Raw genomic sequence first — 15,316 nt, 5'->3', positions numbered from 1 at the left:
GGTGGCACCTTAGTGGAGACTGAAAAGATCACAGAAATATCAGCATAATGTAGAAATGTAAATCTTGTATCCATCTGACGTTGGAGATTTGACATGTTTTACCTCAACTGGCTCCAAAAAAAGATGACTGGTACAGTATGTGATGGAGTGTCAAGATGCTATAAAGAAGATGGTGAAACATGAGTACAATATTTTTTTTCAGTTTGTTTTTCTCAGTTTGTTTTTCTCATTCATTTCTCTCAGTTTATTTTTCTTATTCTCTCAATCTTACTTGCAGAATGTCAGGGAGTCGTAAAACTTATTCACTTAACTTAACTTAAGTGCCAGCTGTACTCAGTTCAATCATCAATTTTCGAAAATGACTTCCACAACCAGAGAAATAGTGCTCCTCTTAATGGTCACTTAGTATACAGTATGTGTTGAGACAGGGTATGTACTGGATATAACTAAGTGTGTGAGTATTTCAAGAAATTGCTTGGAAATAATGTTGATATGCCATGAAATTCTATCTGAATGTCGCCTGAAACAAAGATAAATCAAACAAAAAAATATGGACAAAATACATTTGTAATTACTTTAACTTTACTGACTGATCAAAAGGAGTTAAAACTGAGATCATAGTCGATACACTCACCTATGTTGGGTGCCTACCAGTTCAGGAGAAGTCCAGGGCTGCTGCTTTTATAGAGGGTGAGAAGGCTTGGTCAGCTGCAGTCTCTGACTCAATTTGGTCATGGCCTTATCCTGTTACTTATTTTGTAGCGGTGATGTTTATGAAGCTGGTAAACAATTTTATTTGTAACTATTATTTTAAAACTATATAATGCATTAAAATTTGATCACAAATGTGAATGTGACATACACAATGTGGTTCTAAGAATATTGAATAAAATGTAATATAAAACTGTTGTTTAGTGAGAAAGTGGAATATTTACAGTAGAATGGACTACATTACTAATAAATTCTATGTACATTATACTGAAGACAAATACCTTACTCACTACTAAAACCATTTTAATTTACTTTCAACATGCTTGCTTTCAATGTTGACTGTGAACACATTCTCTTAAAAAACAAAAGAGAAATTATATATAGGTATATACATGCACAGATACTCCAGTAAGACAAACAAACTAAATCAAGGTCTACCTCAGTAATCATAAATATAAAAGTATTTAGAGTGAAAGAAGGAGGAGCATATACATTTCTGCCCTAAATTAATCATCAGTGACTCATAAAGTTGCTATTATAAATGTAGGTCCACTACTGCCTCCAAGTACATTTTATCGTTCATCAAATAGTGCAGAAAATGGTTTGTGTACAATTCCAACACATATAGTGCTTGATTTAAAGGGCATGGAAGTTGAATCGTGTAGTTAACATCAACAGTATTTTTCTGTTACATAAACAGACAACTTTGAGGGTTGAATTTGGAAATTTTATTATTCTAACCTTTAATATAAACTATCTATATGTATCAATGTGTTCACAAAAGCCTATGTGTTCCTGTGTGTGTGTCAGTAATACCAAAATAATACTCTCAAAATAATTAATCTTAAAAATCCTATAAATGTAAACTTGTTCATTTGGAAATGATAGCACTTTATTAGTTAAGATCCCATCACATTAATATCTTTAAAGAGCAATGTCAGCTACATGAATGGAGCTTGATTTTGTAAATATGCCAAAATATTTGTTGTCTACAGTTACGGAACTTTGGCACATCTAGTAATCCTGTAATAAAACTGAAGATGAAGTACCATCCATAAAAGTTCATTCACCTGTTATATATCTCTTTAAATGGACATGAGCACAGTTGCCAACTGTATTGAGGTTTTGGCCTAAATAAGTTCCACATGCAAAATGGACTTCACCCAGTTCCTTTGATGCTAAAGAGAATATCAAAGAAATATGATACAAGTGTCCTAGAAAAATTGATAAAAATAGACACAAAAAAAAAAGCCCTCGTGGCTAGCAGATGAAGGTTTGCCAAATGTCTGAATAGAGATGACTCGTTCTGCTGAGTCAAGCTTTGATTTCTTCTAGTAGACTTTGTACAAAGAGTTGCATGACTTTCAATGCGCACCTATTTGCCACCTGTGACATCCCAATTAGAATATTTCATGGATGCATGGAAGGCCTGAGTCTGAGTTTCAAGAAGCTCAAGAAGTTCTTTCAGAACCGGATCATAACGAGCTAAAAGCTGTATAGTGTATTATACTGAGAAAGTTCCCGCTGTCCAATTATCTCCCTGTGTCCTCTAAAAGACAAGTTACAGGTGGCCAAAGTGATTGTAACATTGATAATATGCTCAAGTATAGCTTTTTGTCTTGGCGTCGGGAGGCAGAGTACTGTCATAGAGTCTGTGATCTGTGGGCAGAATAATCCCTGCAACAGGTCCACTGGTGGGCACAGCCAAGCAGCCACAACCTCTGAGGCAGGGTCAATGGCAAAGCTGCTTCATTTATGGAGCTAGCTGGCCAGCTACCGCTAGCCTCCGGCGGGATGCTAGCTTTTGCCTGGTTTTGATTAAAAAATGTATCTAATTTCGTCATTTTCGCTTTGCCCTCATCCTGTTTCTTTCTTTCCTTCCTCTTTTGTGCACTGCTTTTTTGTTTGGGCTTGCTAAACATGATAGCACAACCTTTTCCAATAGCACAACCTTTTCTAATCGACTTTCATCCACTTGCTTTTTTTCCTCCTGAAAGGAGAAACAACTACGTCACGTCATCGCAACTCATCATGACTGACAGCTATCAAGGTGATTGGACAAATGATCATATCCTCCTCCCATAACAGCCACTCAGCGTTAGCCTACCTTACTGACCGAGCCCGTTAGCCCGAGCTATTTCATTCACAAAAACAATACAGCTGCTGGACAGCTGCTTTTTTCCCCTTCCTTCATGGGCCCCTGACGGCGTCTGGGCCACAGTGCAGCTGCACCTGTTGCACCGTCGATATTTACGCCAGTGGACTGAGTGGTGAATCTTTCTCTTTACTCAGTACTTGCCAGCATGGAGAAGGACACACAATCGTTCTACCGAACAACAAACAGTTTCAGCTTTTATATTGTAACTTCCAGTGGAAATTTGAAGAAGGGAAGTCATAAGGTAATAAAACACATGAACCAACCATTGAACACTACTGACTTCCTAAGAAATTAGACATTGTCAATTCTACTACCACGTGTCTTTCCTGAGTTAACAAAAGTCATTGTACAGATGCAAATAGGCATTTTACAGACGTTAAGGAACACACACGACTCAATAAATCCCTCTTGACACAAAAAATCCCTTGCATTCCTCGCTTTTTACACAAAGTGTCAAACAAATATTTACATAACATTTATGTCATCCCCATGTAAAAGGGAAATTGTAAAATTGAAATACAACTAAGGGAAAAATACATTACTACGAAAAAACAATAACAAAGAAAATTAATCATATGTCCTCATCTTGATCAATTTCGCTTAATGGGTTTCCTGGAGCCCATTCTTGCATGGAATATGATTGTGGATTATTGTCACGGATGGCTCAACTGATATTTTAAGGTATAACTGTGTCTATTTCCCTCCAACTACAATGCCCAACCAGTTGTATAGAAAAGCTTACGTACAGGTTTGTACAAAAACATAAAACAATTCCAAAATTAGGGCACAGAATACATATATGACTGACCATGATACCCTATGGACCGAATTTGTCAGTTAAACTTAAAATGTAACAAAATAAAAACATTCCAATTCATAATCTGTTTTGAACAAGTTTTGTGGTGTGTTGAACCAGATCGCAGAATCTTCAACCAATGTGTAGAAGTACTGTAGAAGTTCACTACCATGGAGAGGTTACCAGAAGTTACAAAGCTCGGTGGTATGGATTCCATCTCATGTACTGTAGTCAGAAACATTGTTTTATCAATAAACCTGGGAGCAGTTGGGAAGGGACATACCAACAGTCAGAGTTTGGTCAACAGGGTCAGATGTCCTCTATATTAACTGTTTTCAAAGTAACTTACTTGAAGTTGTTCACTTTTCTTATGACAAATACTATCAGGATTTGAAGCTTACATAAATTGTCACAACCTTTATGACAGTCAATTCCTCAATTAGCCTGTTCACAGACACATTACCAGGTGACAGGCATGATGGTTTTTATTCTTCATCCCTCTGGCATTGAGGCAGTACTCAGTGCCAGTTTAGTCTTCAGACCAATGACCCACTTCATGACACCTCCAGCAGACATCACTGTCTCTGTTGTCAGGAAGGAAGCTCCAACCTGTCAGCTCCAGCCTAATAGGCCAGCCGAATCTTCTGAAGCTTCTCAACTGTCTCTTCAGACCTCTTCATTTGTTTGTCTCTTTCATCTTGTACCTTCCCAAGGATCTCCTTACGCTCCTGCTGCAGATCCAGCTCCCAGCTGTGGAGGATGTCTTTCTGCTGGGCATCTGTCACTTTATGAACACTGTTCAGTTGTTTTAGGGTGGTTGCAGATCATCTGACCTGTGTGACATTACCCTTCCTTTAAACACGTACTTTAGCTTTCTTAATATTATCTTCAAACCTTTTTCCCACCTTGAGGAAACTCCAAATTTTTAAGCCATTCAGGCAAAAACTGTATGGCTTTGCTGCCATATTTTCCATACATAACTTTCACTAGGCCCTGAACCTTATTTTGACGCATATTAATAGCACCCATGGCAAACCTCTCATAATCAACTATGTTAATTTCCCAACAATAATAATCCTGCAATATCACCAAACTGATTGTTCTTGCAACAAAACAGCTTTTTATAAGACTAAAAACAAAAATAACAGTTAAATATTAATTAATCAAGATTAGATATAATATTACTAGTGATAAGATTCATCTTTTTCACTTAGAATGATTAAGATTTCCTAAATTCAAATAATTTGGACACTGTGATGAAACAGACAAAAAAGTATCAAATTTAAGTTAACCAAACCTTCTAATGTGAACTCTGTAATTTCTACTTCACACATACAACAAAATGTTCCAGAAATCAAAAACCTAGGATGTTTCAGCTCTTCCCACCAAAGGACACTCACTGACCAGACACAGTAGAGTTAGTACTTCTTAGGGCAGCAAAAAGAGCACTTATATATAATAATATATAATCTATAATAGTTTGTCTCAAGAACAAGAAGCAACTTTCTATGTTCAACAACTCAAAACCAGTTATTGGTCTGACTCTCTTCAACACAGAACTTTCACGTGAACTCCTATCAATCAGGATGACCAGTACACACACACACACACACACAAACACAGATAGGAAAAGAGGGGGGCACAAGCACTCAGCTGGACCAAACAAAAGTGTGCATTAAATGATCTTACACACACTTCTAGAGCAAAGCCTCACACAAACTTTTAACAACACATCAACACACAAGGAACAAACTTAGTGAGTTCTCCACTCACTCAGCACTTTTAATCGGTCTACACCGAATGGACCCGGAATTGACCTTCTCTCCCCTTCTAAGCTTAGAACAACACAAACAGTCGGACAAAAACTTCAACACATAAAATGCCCATAGGCATTTTACAGGTGGCACACATACGACACAATAAGATAAGATAGCTTTTATTATCATTTCTCAAGCACATGTACATAAGAAACAAAACTGTGTTCCCCTAAAACTAAAAGTGCAGTGCAGAAAAGGCAATCTAAAAACATCATAAAAAACATTCAATAATTCAAAATAAATAGTAAGGTAAAAATAGTTCATTAGGGACACAGTCAATGTGTGTGTCTCCTAATGCGCATATGTGCCAGGGGAATATTATTAAGTCAGTGGTGGTGGAAGTGTTAGGGGACACAGTGTGTTGACAGCTCTCACTGCTTGGGGGAAGAAACTGTTCAGCATCCTGCTGGTCCTGCAGCGGATGCTCCTGGGCCGTTTTCCTGATGGCAAAAAGGAAAACCAGCTGTGGGATGGATGGTGAGGATCCTTTATTATGGCTGTTGCCCTACGGATGCAGCGGTCCTTGTAAATGTCCAGCCGTGTAGGAAGAGGGACACCAGTGATCTTCCTGGCCATCTTCTCATGCCCTTTGCAATTGTCGAACCAGGAGATGAGACTGTAGGAGAGGATGCTTTCAATTGTGGCCTTATAGGAGTTGGTCAGGTATGCAGTGGGGAGACCAGCCTTCCTTAGTCTACGCAGAGGGTAGAGTGCTACCCCAGATTATGGGACTTACACCATGATATTAACCTCCATCCTGTATGCAGACTCCTCGCTGCCCATAATAACACCTATCACAGTTGTGTCATCTGCATATTTAATGTGTCTGTGTGTGTGTAATGTACATCTACTTATTGCAGTGTCCGATAAATGCCTGAAGGCATCTAAATGCCCCCTAGAAACTCCATTTAAATTTCATTAAGAGAAATACCTTCTTCAGTGCTAAAATAATTGTATTTTACTTTTAACACGCCTGCTTTCATCAGAAACATTGACTGTGAACATATGCTCTTAACAGAAAGCAAATATACATTTTAGAGTATTGGGGAAAAACACATTAGACACATCCTTCAGGAAAATATTAAGAGTGAAAGAGAGAGGTGCTCATTCATGTCTCTCCTACATTAACTCAGTAGGACACTGCATAGTTGAGATCTTTGATCTCTGATCTTTGATAGTTGTCAACACATTCTGATTACACTTTATTTTAATATAAACTAGTCTTGGGGGAAATTATTTGAAATGCTTCTTAATATTTGACAATAATAATGCTATATTTACCTTTACTTTCATTCTGCTAAAACCTCTGTGAATCAGAGTTTGTCAGTAATACCAAAATTCTACTCTAAAAATACTTCATCCATAATTCATAGCTAACTTTTCCACTATTTAATCTTAAAAATCTTACAAATGTAAATTTGTCAATTTGGAAATGAAAGCACTTTATTACTTAAGATTATATCACATTAATATTTTTAAAATGGCAATGTTAGCTAAAATAAGTTCCATGTGCAAAATGGACTTCATCCAGTTCCTTAATTTGATGCTAAAGAGCACATCAAAGAAATATGATACAAGTGTCATTGAAAACATTTATAAAAATAGAAACAGAAAATGGTTAGAGAATTTAAAATGACTGACATATAAATATTATCCATCACTCTTCATGGCTTCTTTACTGCTGATACTGATTGTAGAAGAAATAAGTGAGCATTACAGTGGCCCAATTGTTCTAATGACAATTTGGATTCTACTATGATGAAAGAAATCCACTTTGGTGTATTGGGGGTGTTCATTTCTTTTGCTGCTCATGTGAAATGGATATGTGTAAACATCTTGTAATCCTGTAATAGAGCTGAAGATGAAGTACCATCTATTAAAGTTTAATCACCTCTTACATATCTCCTTAAATGGTCATGAACACAGTTGCCAAATCATTCAGGTATAGCTCAAAATAAGTTCCACACGCAAAATGGACTTCATCCAGTTGCTTCATTTAATACTAAAGATGATATCAAATAATTATGATATAAATCTTCTGGTAGGACTTGAACATGTTTGAGTGTGTGTGTGTGTGTGTGTATATATGTGTGAGTGTGTGTGTGTGTGTGTAATGTATATCTACTTATTGCAGTGTCCGATAAATGCTCGGGCTCTGCTAACAAAAACCTCAGTGATTCTGAGTTTGTCAGTAATACCAAAATTTTACTTCTTCCCCCACTATTTAATCTTAAAAATCTTACAAATGAAAGCCCTTCATTACTTAACATTATATCACATTAATATTTTAAAGGGCAATGTCAGCTAAAATAAGTTCCATGTGCAAAATGGACTTCATCCAGTTCCTTAATTTGATGCTAAAGAGCACATCAAAGAAATATGATACAAGTGTCCCTGACATTTTTTTTCAATGACACATTGTGTGTGTGTGTGTGTGTGTGTGTGTCATCCAGTGTATTCATTTGATACTAAAGATATCAAATAAGTATGATATAAATGTTCTGGTAGGACTTGAACATGTTTGAGTTAATCTGGCTCACCAAAGAAAACACTTAGGCCCTTTCATGAAGTTAGTTAACAGATATAATGTCTTTATTAACTGTGTTTGACTCATTTCAAGAGGTGAAAGCTCAACTCATAATTTCATAATTTATATTTTCATACATCTCAGATTGGATATATGATTACAGATGTTTATCAACTACCCTTAGCCTTTGTCTTTTGTTAGATATATCACCTCACACAGGCTGTTGTGAAAAAGTAACCGTAATATGATACTGTTGACTACATTCTTTAACAGGTGATTAGAAAGTGTATTGGATACATTTTTTAACTTTTGTAACTGTGAGAGTGTTACAAAAGCAAGGTTAAAAAATAAAATAATAATTCATTTTCTTTATGCAGACTTGGCTTTTGTGTATTAATGTCAGCCGGGAGACACTCATCATTTTTAGATTTGAACTCACTCTTCAGTCTTTATAATTATTAAGAAGCCTGAGCGAGCTCACCTTCCTGGGCTACTGCATCACACCCTCTGGCATAAAAGCGGATATGGACAAAATCAAAGCTGGTGGTGGAGTTCATACCCCCAACCACCATGAAACAAGTCAGACACTTCCTCGGACTGATGGGATGCTATTGCCGTTTCATCCGGGACTATGCACGCCATGCTGAGCCCCTCCATGCTCTCACCAGGAAAGATGCAGTTTTCCACTGGGATGGCAAATGTCAGGAAGTCGTGGTGGTTGAGGTTTCAACCGATTTCACAAGCCCCTTTTTCATTCATGCTGATGCTTGTGACCTCGGCCTAGGTGCAGCCTTGATGCAAAAAGACAAAGAGGGTCGAGAAGTTGTTGTGGCTTATGCGAGTCGCTCCCTGCACAAAGCAGAAAAACCATACTCTACCCCTGAGAAGGAGTGTTTGGCTGTGATTTGGGCTCTTGAACATTTCAGGCCTTATGTTGAAGGACTTCATGTGACTTCACAGACCAGAGCAGCCTCAGGTGGCTAATGTCCCACCCTAACCCCACCGGCCGACTAGCCCGTTGGTCACTGTGACTGTAAGACTTTGACTTCACCATAGTGCACAAGCCCTGTGCGCACAACAACGTGCCTGACGCCCTATCTCGCAACCCATTGCCCATGTCCTGTGACACACCCACAGATCTCCTATCGGAGTATGCTGTCATCGGCAGTTTGGATCTCCGTGCCCTACCCCGTGTTGCTGTCAGATCGCACACATGTGAAACACCTACAGCTGGATGACCCAGTCACAGGTCAGCTTCTCAGAGACCTTGAGACAAACTCACATGTTGACACAGAGGAAAACAACCCCCAGCAGTATGTTGTTTATGACAGTCTGCTCTACTACAAAGACCCGAAAACCATATGTAGATTACATCTGCTGAAAGAACTCAAACTCTATGCCCCCACATCGATCCGAGGCACCTTGCTCAACTACTATCATGACCACTCCACTGCGGGTCATCTTTGTATTTCAAAGACACTGGCTAGGCTACAGTACAGGTTTTTTTGGCCCAAAATGCCGGCAGATGTCAAGCGCTAATTCACTTCCTGTTCAGTCTGCCAACTCACCAAGCCAAGCCAAAAGAAACCAGCTGGTCTCATGGTTCCTATCTTGCCTCAAAAACCCTGGGAGTACACAGGAGTGGATTTCGTCGGGCCCCTTCCCTGCACTGCATCTGGAAATGCCTACTTGCTGGTGACAAGCTGGAAAGTTTGTCAGTGAAATATTCACTACAGACACGGTGCCCCAACCTACCTCATCTCTGACAGAGGTTGGCCTTTTGTGAGTAAGTTGTTTGAACATGTCATCTCCACCCTCGGATCAGTGCACAGGCTCACCACTGCTGTTGTTTTATTGTTTTGTTGTTTTTGTTATGTTTTATTTTTTTTATTGCTGATATTACATGTAAACTTTGAGTGCCACTGGACTGCTGCCTGGATGAGTACATGATTTATTTCCAGTATTCAAAAGTCACCCTGATCATATTCTGGTTTTGATAATTGCACTAACACTAACTAAATTACTTTTACTTTTGCAGTATTAAGTACATTTTACTGGTCAGTATCAAGTGTGACAGGAGATGTAAGTAGACAGACACACAGCACACAACAACGGATGGAGTCAGATATTACGAGGAGAATGAATGACACGTCTTGAGCCAATCAGAAGAGGACGCCGCCTTGCGTTACACCTATTGCTCTGTACGCTGTAAAACACTGGGTCAGGGAAGAGATAGTCAGTCAGACTTCGTGAACTGATGAACACTCTGTTGCTTGTCAGGGATACTATAAGTCAGACCCAGAGCTCTGTAATATTGCACATTCTACTGGTGTTAAAATGAAACTGATTGTTTTGAACTAAAATGCTTCTCCTCCTATTTCATTAAAAGAATACGCGAGGACAAACTGACAACCTCCTTACTGCTTACCACCCTCAAACAAAAGAGACAGAACGCGTAAACCGAGACACTCAAAACTGCCATACGTGTTTACGTTGGGGACAAGCACATTTCGGGGGATAAGTTTCTCTCCCAGATCTGCTTTGCGCTGCGTACAGCCCCACATGACAGCACTGGACTCAGCCCCTCTATGATGGTCGAGAGCTGGAAACCCCCGCTCGACCTCATAACACAACCTTTTGATGATGGCGTGGATGAACCCGGTGTGCCGTACCCAGAGACTCTAGGGCGCACTCACACTAAGGCTAGTTATTCCGTACCGTGCTGAAACACGAATGTCCCCCCTCCCCTGCTGGCTCGCACTCACATTACCCCAAACCCAAACGTACTCAAACACAGTTGCCTCCGACACATACGTCATCACGTTGATATACGACGTACGCAAGGCACATAGAGCTGCCCTGTAACAAAAGAAAGAAAAGAAAAAAGTCTTAAATATGAAAGAGTGCCATCACACATTATACGTGTTAGTGACAAATAAGGGTCTGCAAGATGAGTAATTCAAAAATATGTTAAAAAATAGTTTTAAAAGCAGCATCAGGTTTTTTAAAATGTATATATGTATTTTTGTTGGTTTTATATCATTTGAAATAACATTTGCACCATTTATTACCAAAAGTAAGACTGAATGCTCCTGAAAATGTCAAATGGTGTAACCACAAAAGAATGATGTATATTCACTATTTGTCTACCTACAGTGTATTTAAGTGAACTTATACTAATAATTACTTCATTTTAAACATCAAATGAAAAGAAACATTTTGGAGTATTTCTACATTTAAATATGAAAGCATTTTATCAATATTGAGCAGGACGTATCATAAAAACAACCATTTTTTCTAAATAATTTGTGACAAATGATGTGAACCTTATTAAAAAACATAGTGTTGTGTTGCAAAAATGGATGATATTTATTCCATATTCTAGTTCTTAGTTCTTAGTTCTAGTATTATGTTCCTGTATATAATCAGATTTTTATGAAAAAAATACTGGTTACACCAACTGACACTGGGTTGCATCATGTCATTGACCCTTATATAGTACAACATATAGTCTATTACATCATAGGTTTAAGCCTATGCATTCCATGTTATACAGCTGTCAGTACCTGTGGGTGTGGTCTGTCCCAGCAGCGTATCAGATGCCTGCACTGTGGTCACCATGGTGCCAGTTGTGGCGTCTGCGATGGTGGCGGGATAGTAGGTGTACTGTGTCTCAGCGCCGCTGCCTCGTTAGAAAAGGGTTAGAAAATTATTTCCCACCATGATTGTTTTAGATTTGTTTAATTTGACTGAATTTTAAACAGTCGACTGTGCAGCTGTGTTCAAACACCAGATACACTTTAAACCAGGGGTGTCAAACATGCGGCCCGTGGGCCAGATCCGGCCCGCCGAGGGGTCCAATCCGGCCCACTTTCCTTATTCCTCCCTTCCTTGCAAATTCCCTTCCTTCCTTTCTGTCTTCTTTTTCTTCAGTCCTTCCTTCCTTCCTTCTTTCAAGTCCTTTTTTTCAAGTCCTTCTTCCCTTTCTTCCTGTCTTTCATTCCTGTCTTCTCTTCCTTCCTTCCTTCCGTCCTTCCTTTCTGTCTTCTTTTTCTTCCTTCCTTCTTTCTTCCCATCTGTCCTTTCTTCCTTCCTTCTTTCAAGTCTTCTCTTTCTTTCTTCCTTCCTTCCGTCTTTCATCCTACCTTCTCTTCTTCTTTCTATCTGTCCTTCCTTCCTTCTTTCCTTCCATCTGTCCTTCCTTCCTTCCTTCTTTCAAGTCTTCTCTTTCTTTCTTCCTTCCTTCCTTCTCCACCTTCTTTTCCTTCCTTCCTTCCTTCTTTTTAATGATCCGGCCCACCTGAGATTAAATTAGACAGTATGTGGCCCTTGAATGAAAATGAGTTTGACTCCCCTGCTTTAAACACTTTAAATGAAAACAGGTTGGTTCTTAAAAGTTTGGGACAGGTGATGGGAAATGTTTTTGAATGCAGCTTACTGTCTGTGTCTCTTAGATTTTAGGAACCCATTAACATTTTCATACATGTTCTGATCTCTTTGGGGTGTTAATAGACAATATCATGAGGGCAGAGCATTAATAAATAATGATGTGCTCTCTTTCTTACTTAACATTTCAACTCAGTGACCGTAGCCACAGTAGCTAGAGCAGGACACAGAGGAGCAGAGTAGAGTGGATCAGTGATCTCTCTCTCTGTACTAAGGCGCTCCCTTGTGGCTACGTGGCAGAAGGTTAGGATTAGGCTCAGTGTTGTTCTCACCTGCGTGACAGTCTGAGTGGTTGCAGGGAAACCTGTGACCAGGCTGACCGCCGCGGCTCCATCTGTCTGACCTTCCAGCTGACCATCCAACACCTGGATCACCCTGTAGGTCACCTGGGACAGCACACATTCCACCCATTGGTCAATATTTCATTACTACTAAATGTGACACACGCACGCACACACACACACACACACACACACACACACACACACACACACACACACAGAATCTAACTTCTACTTTTAGGTCTTCATTAAGTGAAGTGGGTCACGAGTACTGAGACCGGGAACTGATGTTAGTGACATGCTGGCTCAATTATTAAGAAATGTGATGTTACATTTCACAAGATCAGCACATCTAACACTCTGATATCACTGCAGCTACAGAAAAACAGGAATATATATTTCTGTTCATGTCTTTTCAGCATAAACTCAAGTCAACTTCCAAGCTAGACCATTGCTGGGTTCCAAATGCAGGGTTCAAGATGAACTTACTTGTCCACTGGCCCAATGGAGAGTGAACGTTCAAATGTATCCAACCACTCAATACATGATCTTGTTTCGGGAGAAGTAAGTGAAGAAAAACCATCCACCCACATATTTTAGCAGCATTTGGCTGGTGCTTATTCTCCACCCTGCTCGGATTAAAAACAACACATTTTGTTCGCTCTCATTTAGCCATGGAGGCTGCATGGGACTGTAGCTAACATGTTCTGAGAGACCTGAACAGACCTCAAACAGCACAGCCTGAGGGGGGGGGGGGGGGGCTGTGATAACTGTTTGGCCAATTAAAGCAACTCCTTTTAGCTCTTATTTTTGGTTTGTTTGTTAAGCTGAGTGAGCAGGAGAGGAGAGGAGATGAGAGGAGAGGGAGGGGGTTGTTAGTCATGTGACCCAGACAGTAATGAATGAAAGGTAGTAACAACAAATGTGTTTTTGTGTTATGAATATGTTCATAGAGCAACGCCAATAAACAGTTTTAAACAAGTGTTTTCCTTGAGCTCAGGAGTGGACACTTCATGCTTAATATGATTTTTTATTTAAATTCTATTTCACAAATGTGGGTTAAATTTCACTCCAGAAGCTTCAATGTTAACCCTAATCTCTTTTCAGTGTACTGTCATGCAGCTCTGTGGCTTCTACAAAGTTTTTATGCATTTATTTGTGATGATGTGTAATCAAGCATCTCATATCATATTGATAAATGATGTCTCAAATAATTGTTTTTCTTAAGTCAACACTCCTTCCTACCTGTCCGCCTGCTCCTTCTGTCTTGAAGAGATATTTGATGGGTTGATCAGTGAAGGTGGCAGCAGACTGAATGGTGGCAATAGCAGCCGGGTCCTCTGCGGTGGCTACGGACCCTGACGGAGCACAGAACCATAATATAATCAAAGTATCACCAATACCACATGGGGGGAAAAAGAGCTTCAGATTAGACACAAACACATAGACACTCATAAGACTCAACCTTCACCAATAGCATAGGTTGAAACTTTCAAAAGGCAGAGCTTGAACATGTGTTTGTGCATGAAAGCATACACTTATGTAACACAATGGAACACTTCATATTTGAATATAATAACACAAGACTAATATTTATGAGGTTGGGTTTTGGGTTTTTTTCCTGTTACCTTCCTCGTTGACAGTAACACTCCCATCTGGTTCAGGGCTTTTCTGTTGGCTGCACGTGTAGAAAATACAAGAGACAGCTGATTAACACCATAGCAGATAGTAGACGAGCTTTGTTAGTATAAAATGTATTTGTTGTTATTAATAAATAGCAATGGCGCATGTTTAACTCCCACTCACCTCTTCATTTCTGCCGACTGTCTTGGACGAGGAGACCGTCTTCACTCTCTCCCGCAGCCTGACTGTGAAACAAGTTCATAAGTTTGACACACAGACGGAAGAAAGTATGCACACAACTACACAACACTGACTAACTTCTCCACACAGGGCCCCAAGCACAAAACAAGCCCTGAAACGACGTTAGAGAAGCGGGTTGTGGCAGCTTTGTGTAGGAGCTGAGTCAGATCGAACGTTACTATTGGTGATGCCGGAAACCGGATGTTTATACCTTCACAATTAAAGCAAGGAACTGCAGAGTACCAAATAAAACATGCCTTGACCTTCATTATGTGCTCTGAACATCAATGTTACAGAAGCGCGTTATAATATAGCTACTTTAAATAGTTTGCTACGTTCGGTGTGGATTTTGACTCATTTGCTTTGTAAATCGGAAAAGTGTAAATGTGTGTGTGAACAGGTGTTTTAATTCAAGAGCTCTGAACGGAAACCACAAGTTTCATTGTGGCTAGCTCGACGCGGATCCTACCTTTCGGCCCCAGCGGTTTTTACAGATGTTTAGACACAAGCACTTTCCTGTCTGCTGGCTGAATGGAGGCAGAAGCTGACCAAAAGTGTGTGTCTGTGTGTGTGTGTGTGCTTGTGTCTGAAATGGATTAATAGAATCAAAATCAAATAGGAGAAGAGTTCTCTACAATACTGCACTATGCACTATTGTGCTGCCCAAATGTAGTCTATCAATGTTGCCAATTTGTATTTTTCATTTAAAAAAAATGT

The 15,316-nt window shown here is 39.4% G+C and overlaps 1 protein-coding gene across 1 annotated transcript; it reads right to left on the bottom strand.

Annotated features, from left to right (window-relative positions):
* Positions 1-10,409: 10,409 nt before the first annotated feature.
* LOC128360224 (upstream stimulatory factor 1-like) lies at positions 10,410-14,785 on the bottom strand. Its single transcript, XM_053320611.1, has 6 exons — positions 14,543-14,785; positions 14,365-14,414; positions 13,982-14,094; positions 12,728-12,841; positions 11,576-11,695; positions 10,410-10,868 (listed from the first exon to the last, which is right to left on the bottom strand). Exons 1-5 carry the CDS (start codon positions 14,548-14,550, stop codon positions 11,624-11,626), a joined length of 357 nt encoding a protein of 118 aa, XP_053176586.1. The 5' UTR covers positions 14,551-14,785; the 3' UTR covers positions 10,410-10,868; positions 11,576-11,623.
* Positions 14,786-15,316: the final 531 nt, after the last annotated feature.

Source organism: Scomber japonicus, chromosome 6 (assembly GCF_027409825.1).
Source record: "Scomber japonicus isolate fScoJap1 chromosome 6, fScoJap1.pri, whole genome shotgun sequence".
Lineage (NCBI taxonomy): Eukaryota > Metazoa > Chordata > Actinopteri > Scombriformes > Scombridae > Scomber > Scomber japonicus.
The sequence above is the reverse complement of the archived record's forward strand: the minus strand, read 5'-3'. Positions and strand labels throughout refer to the sequence as shown.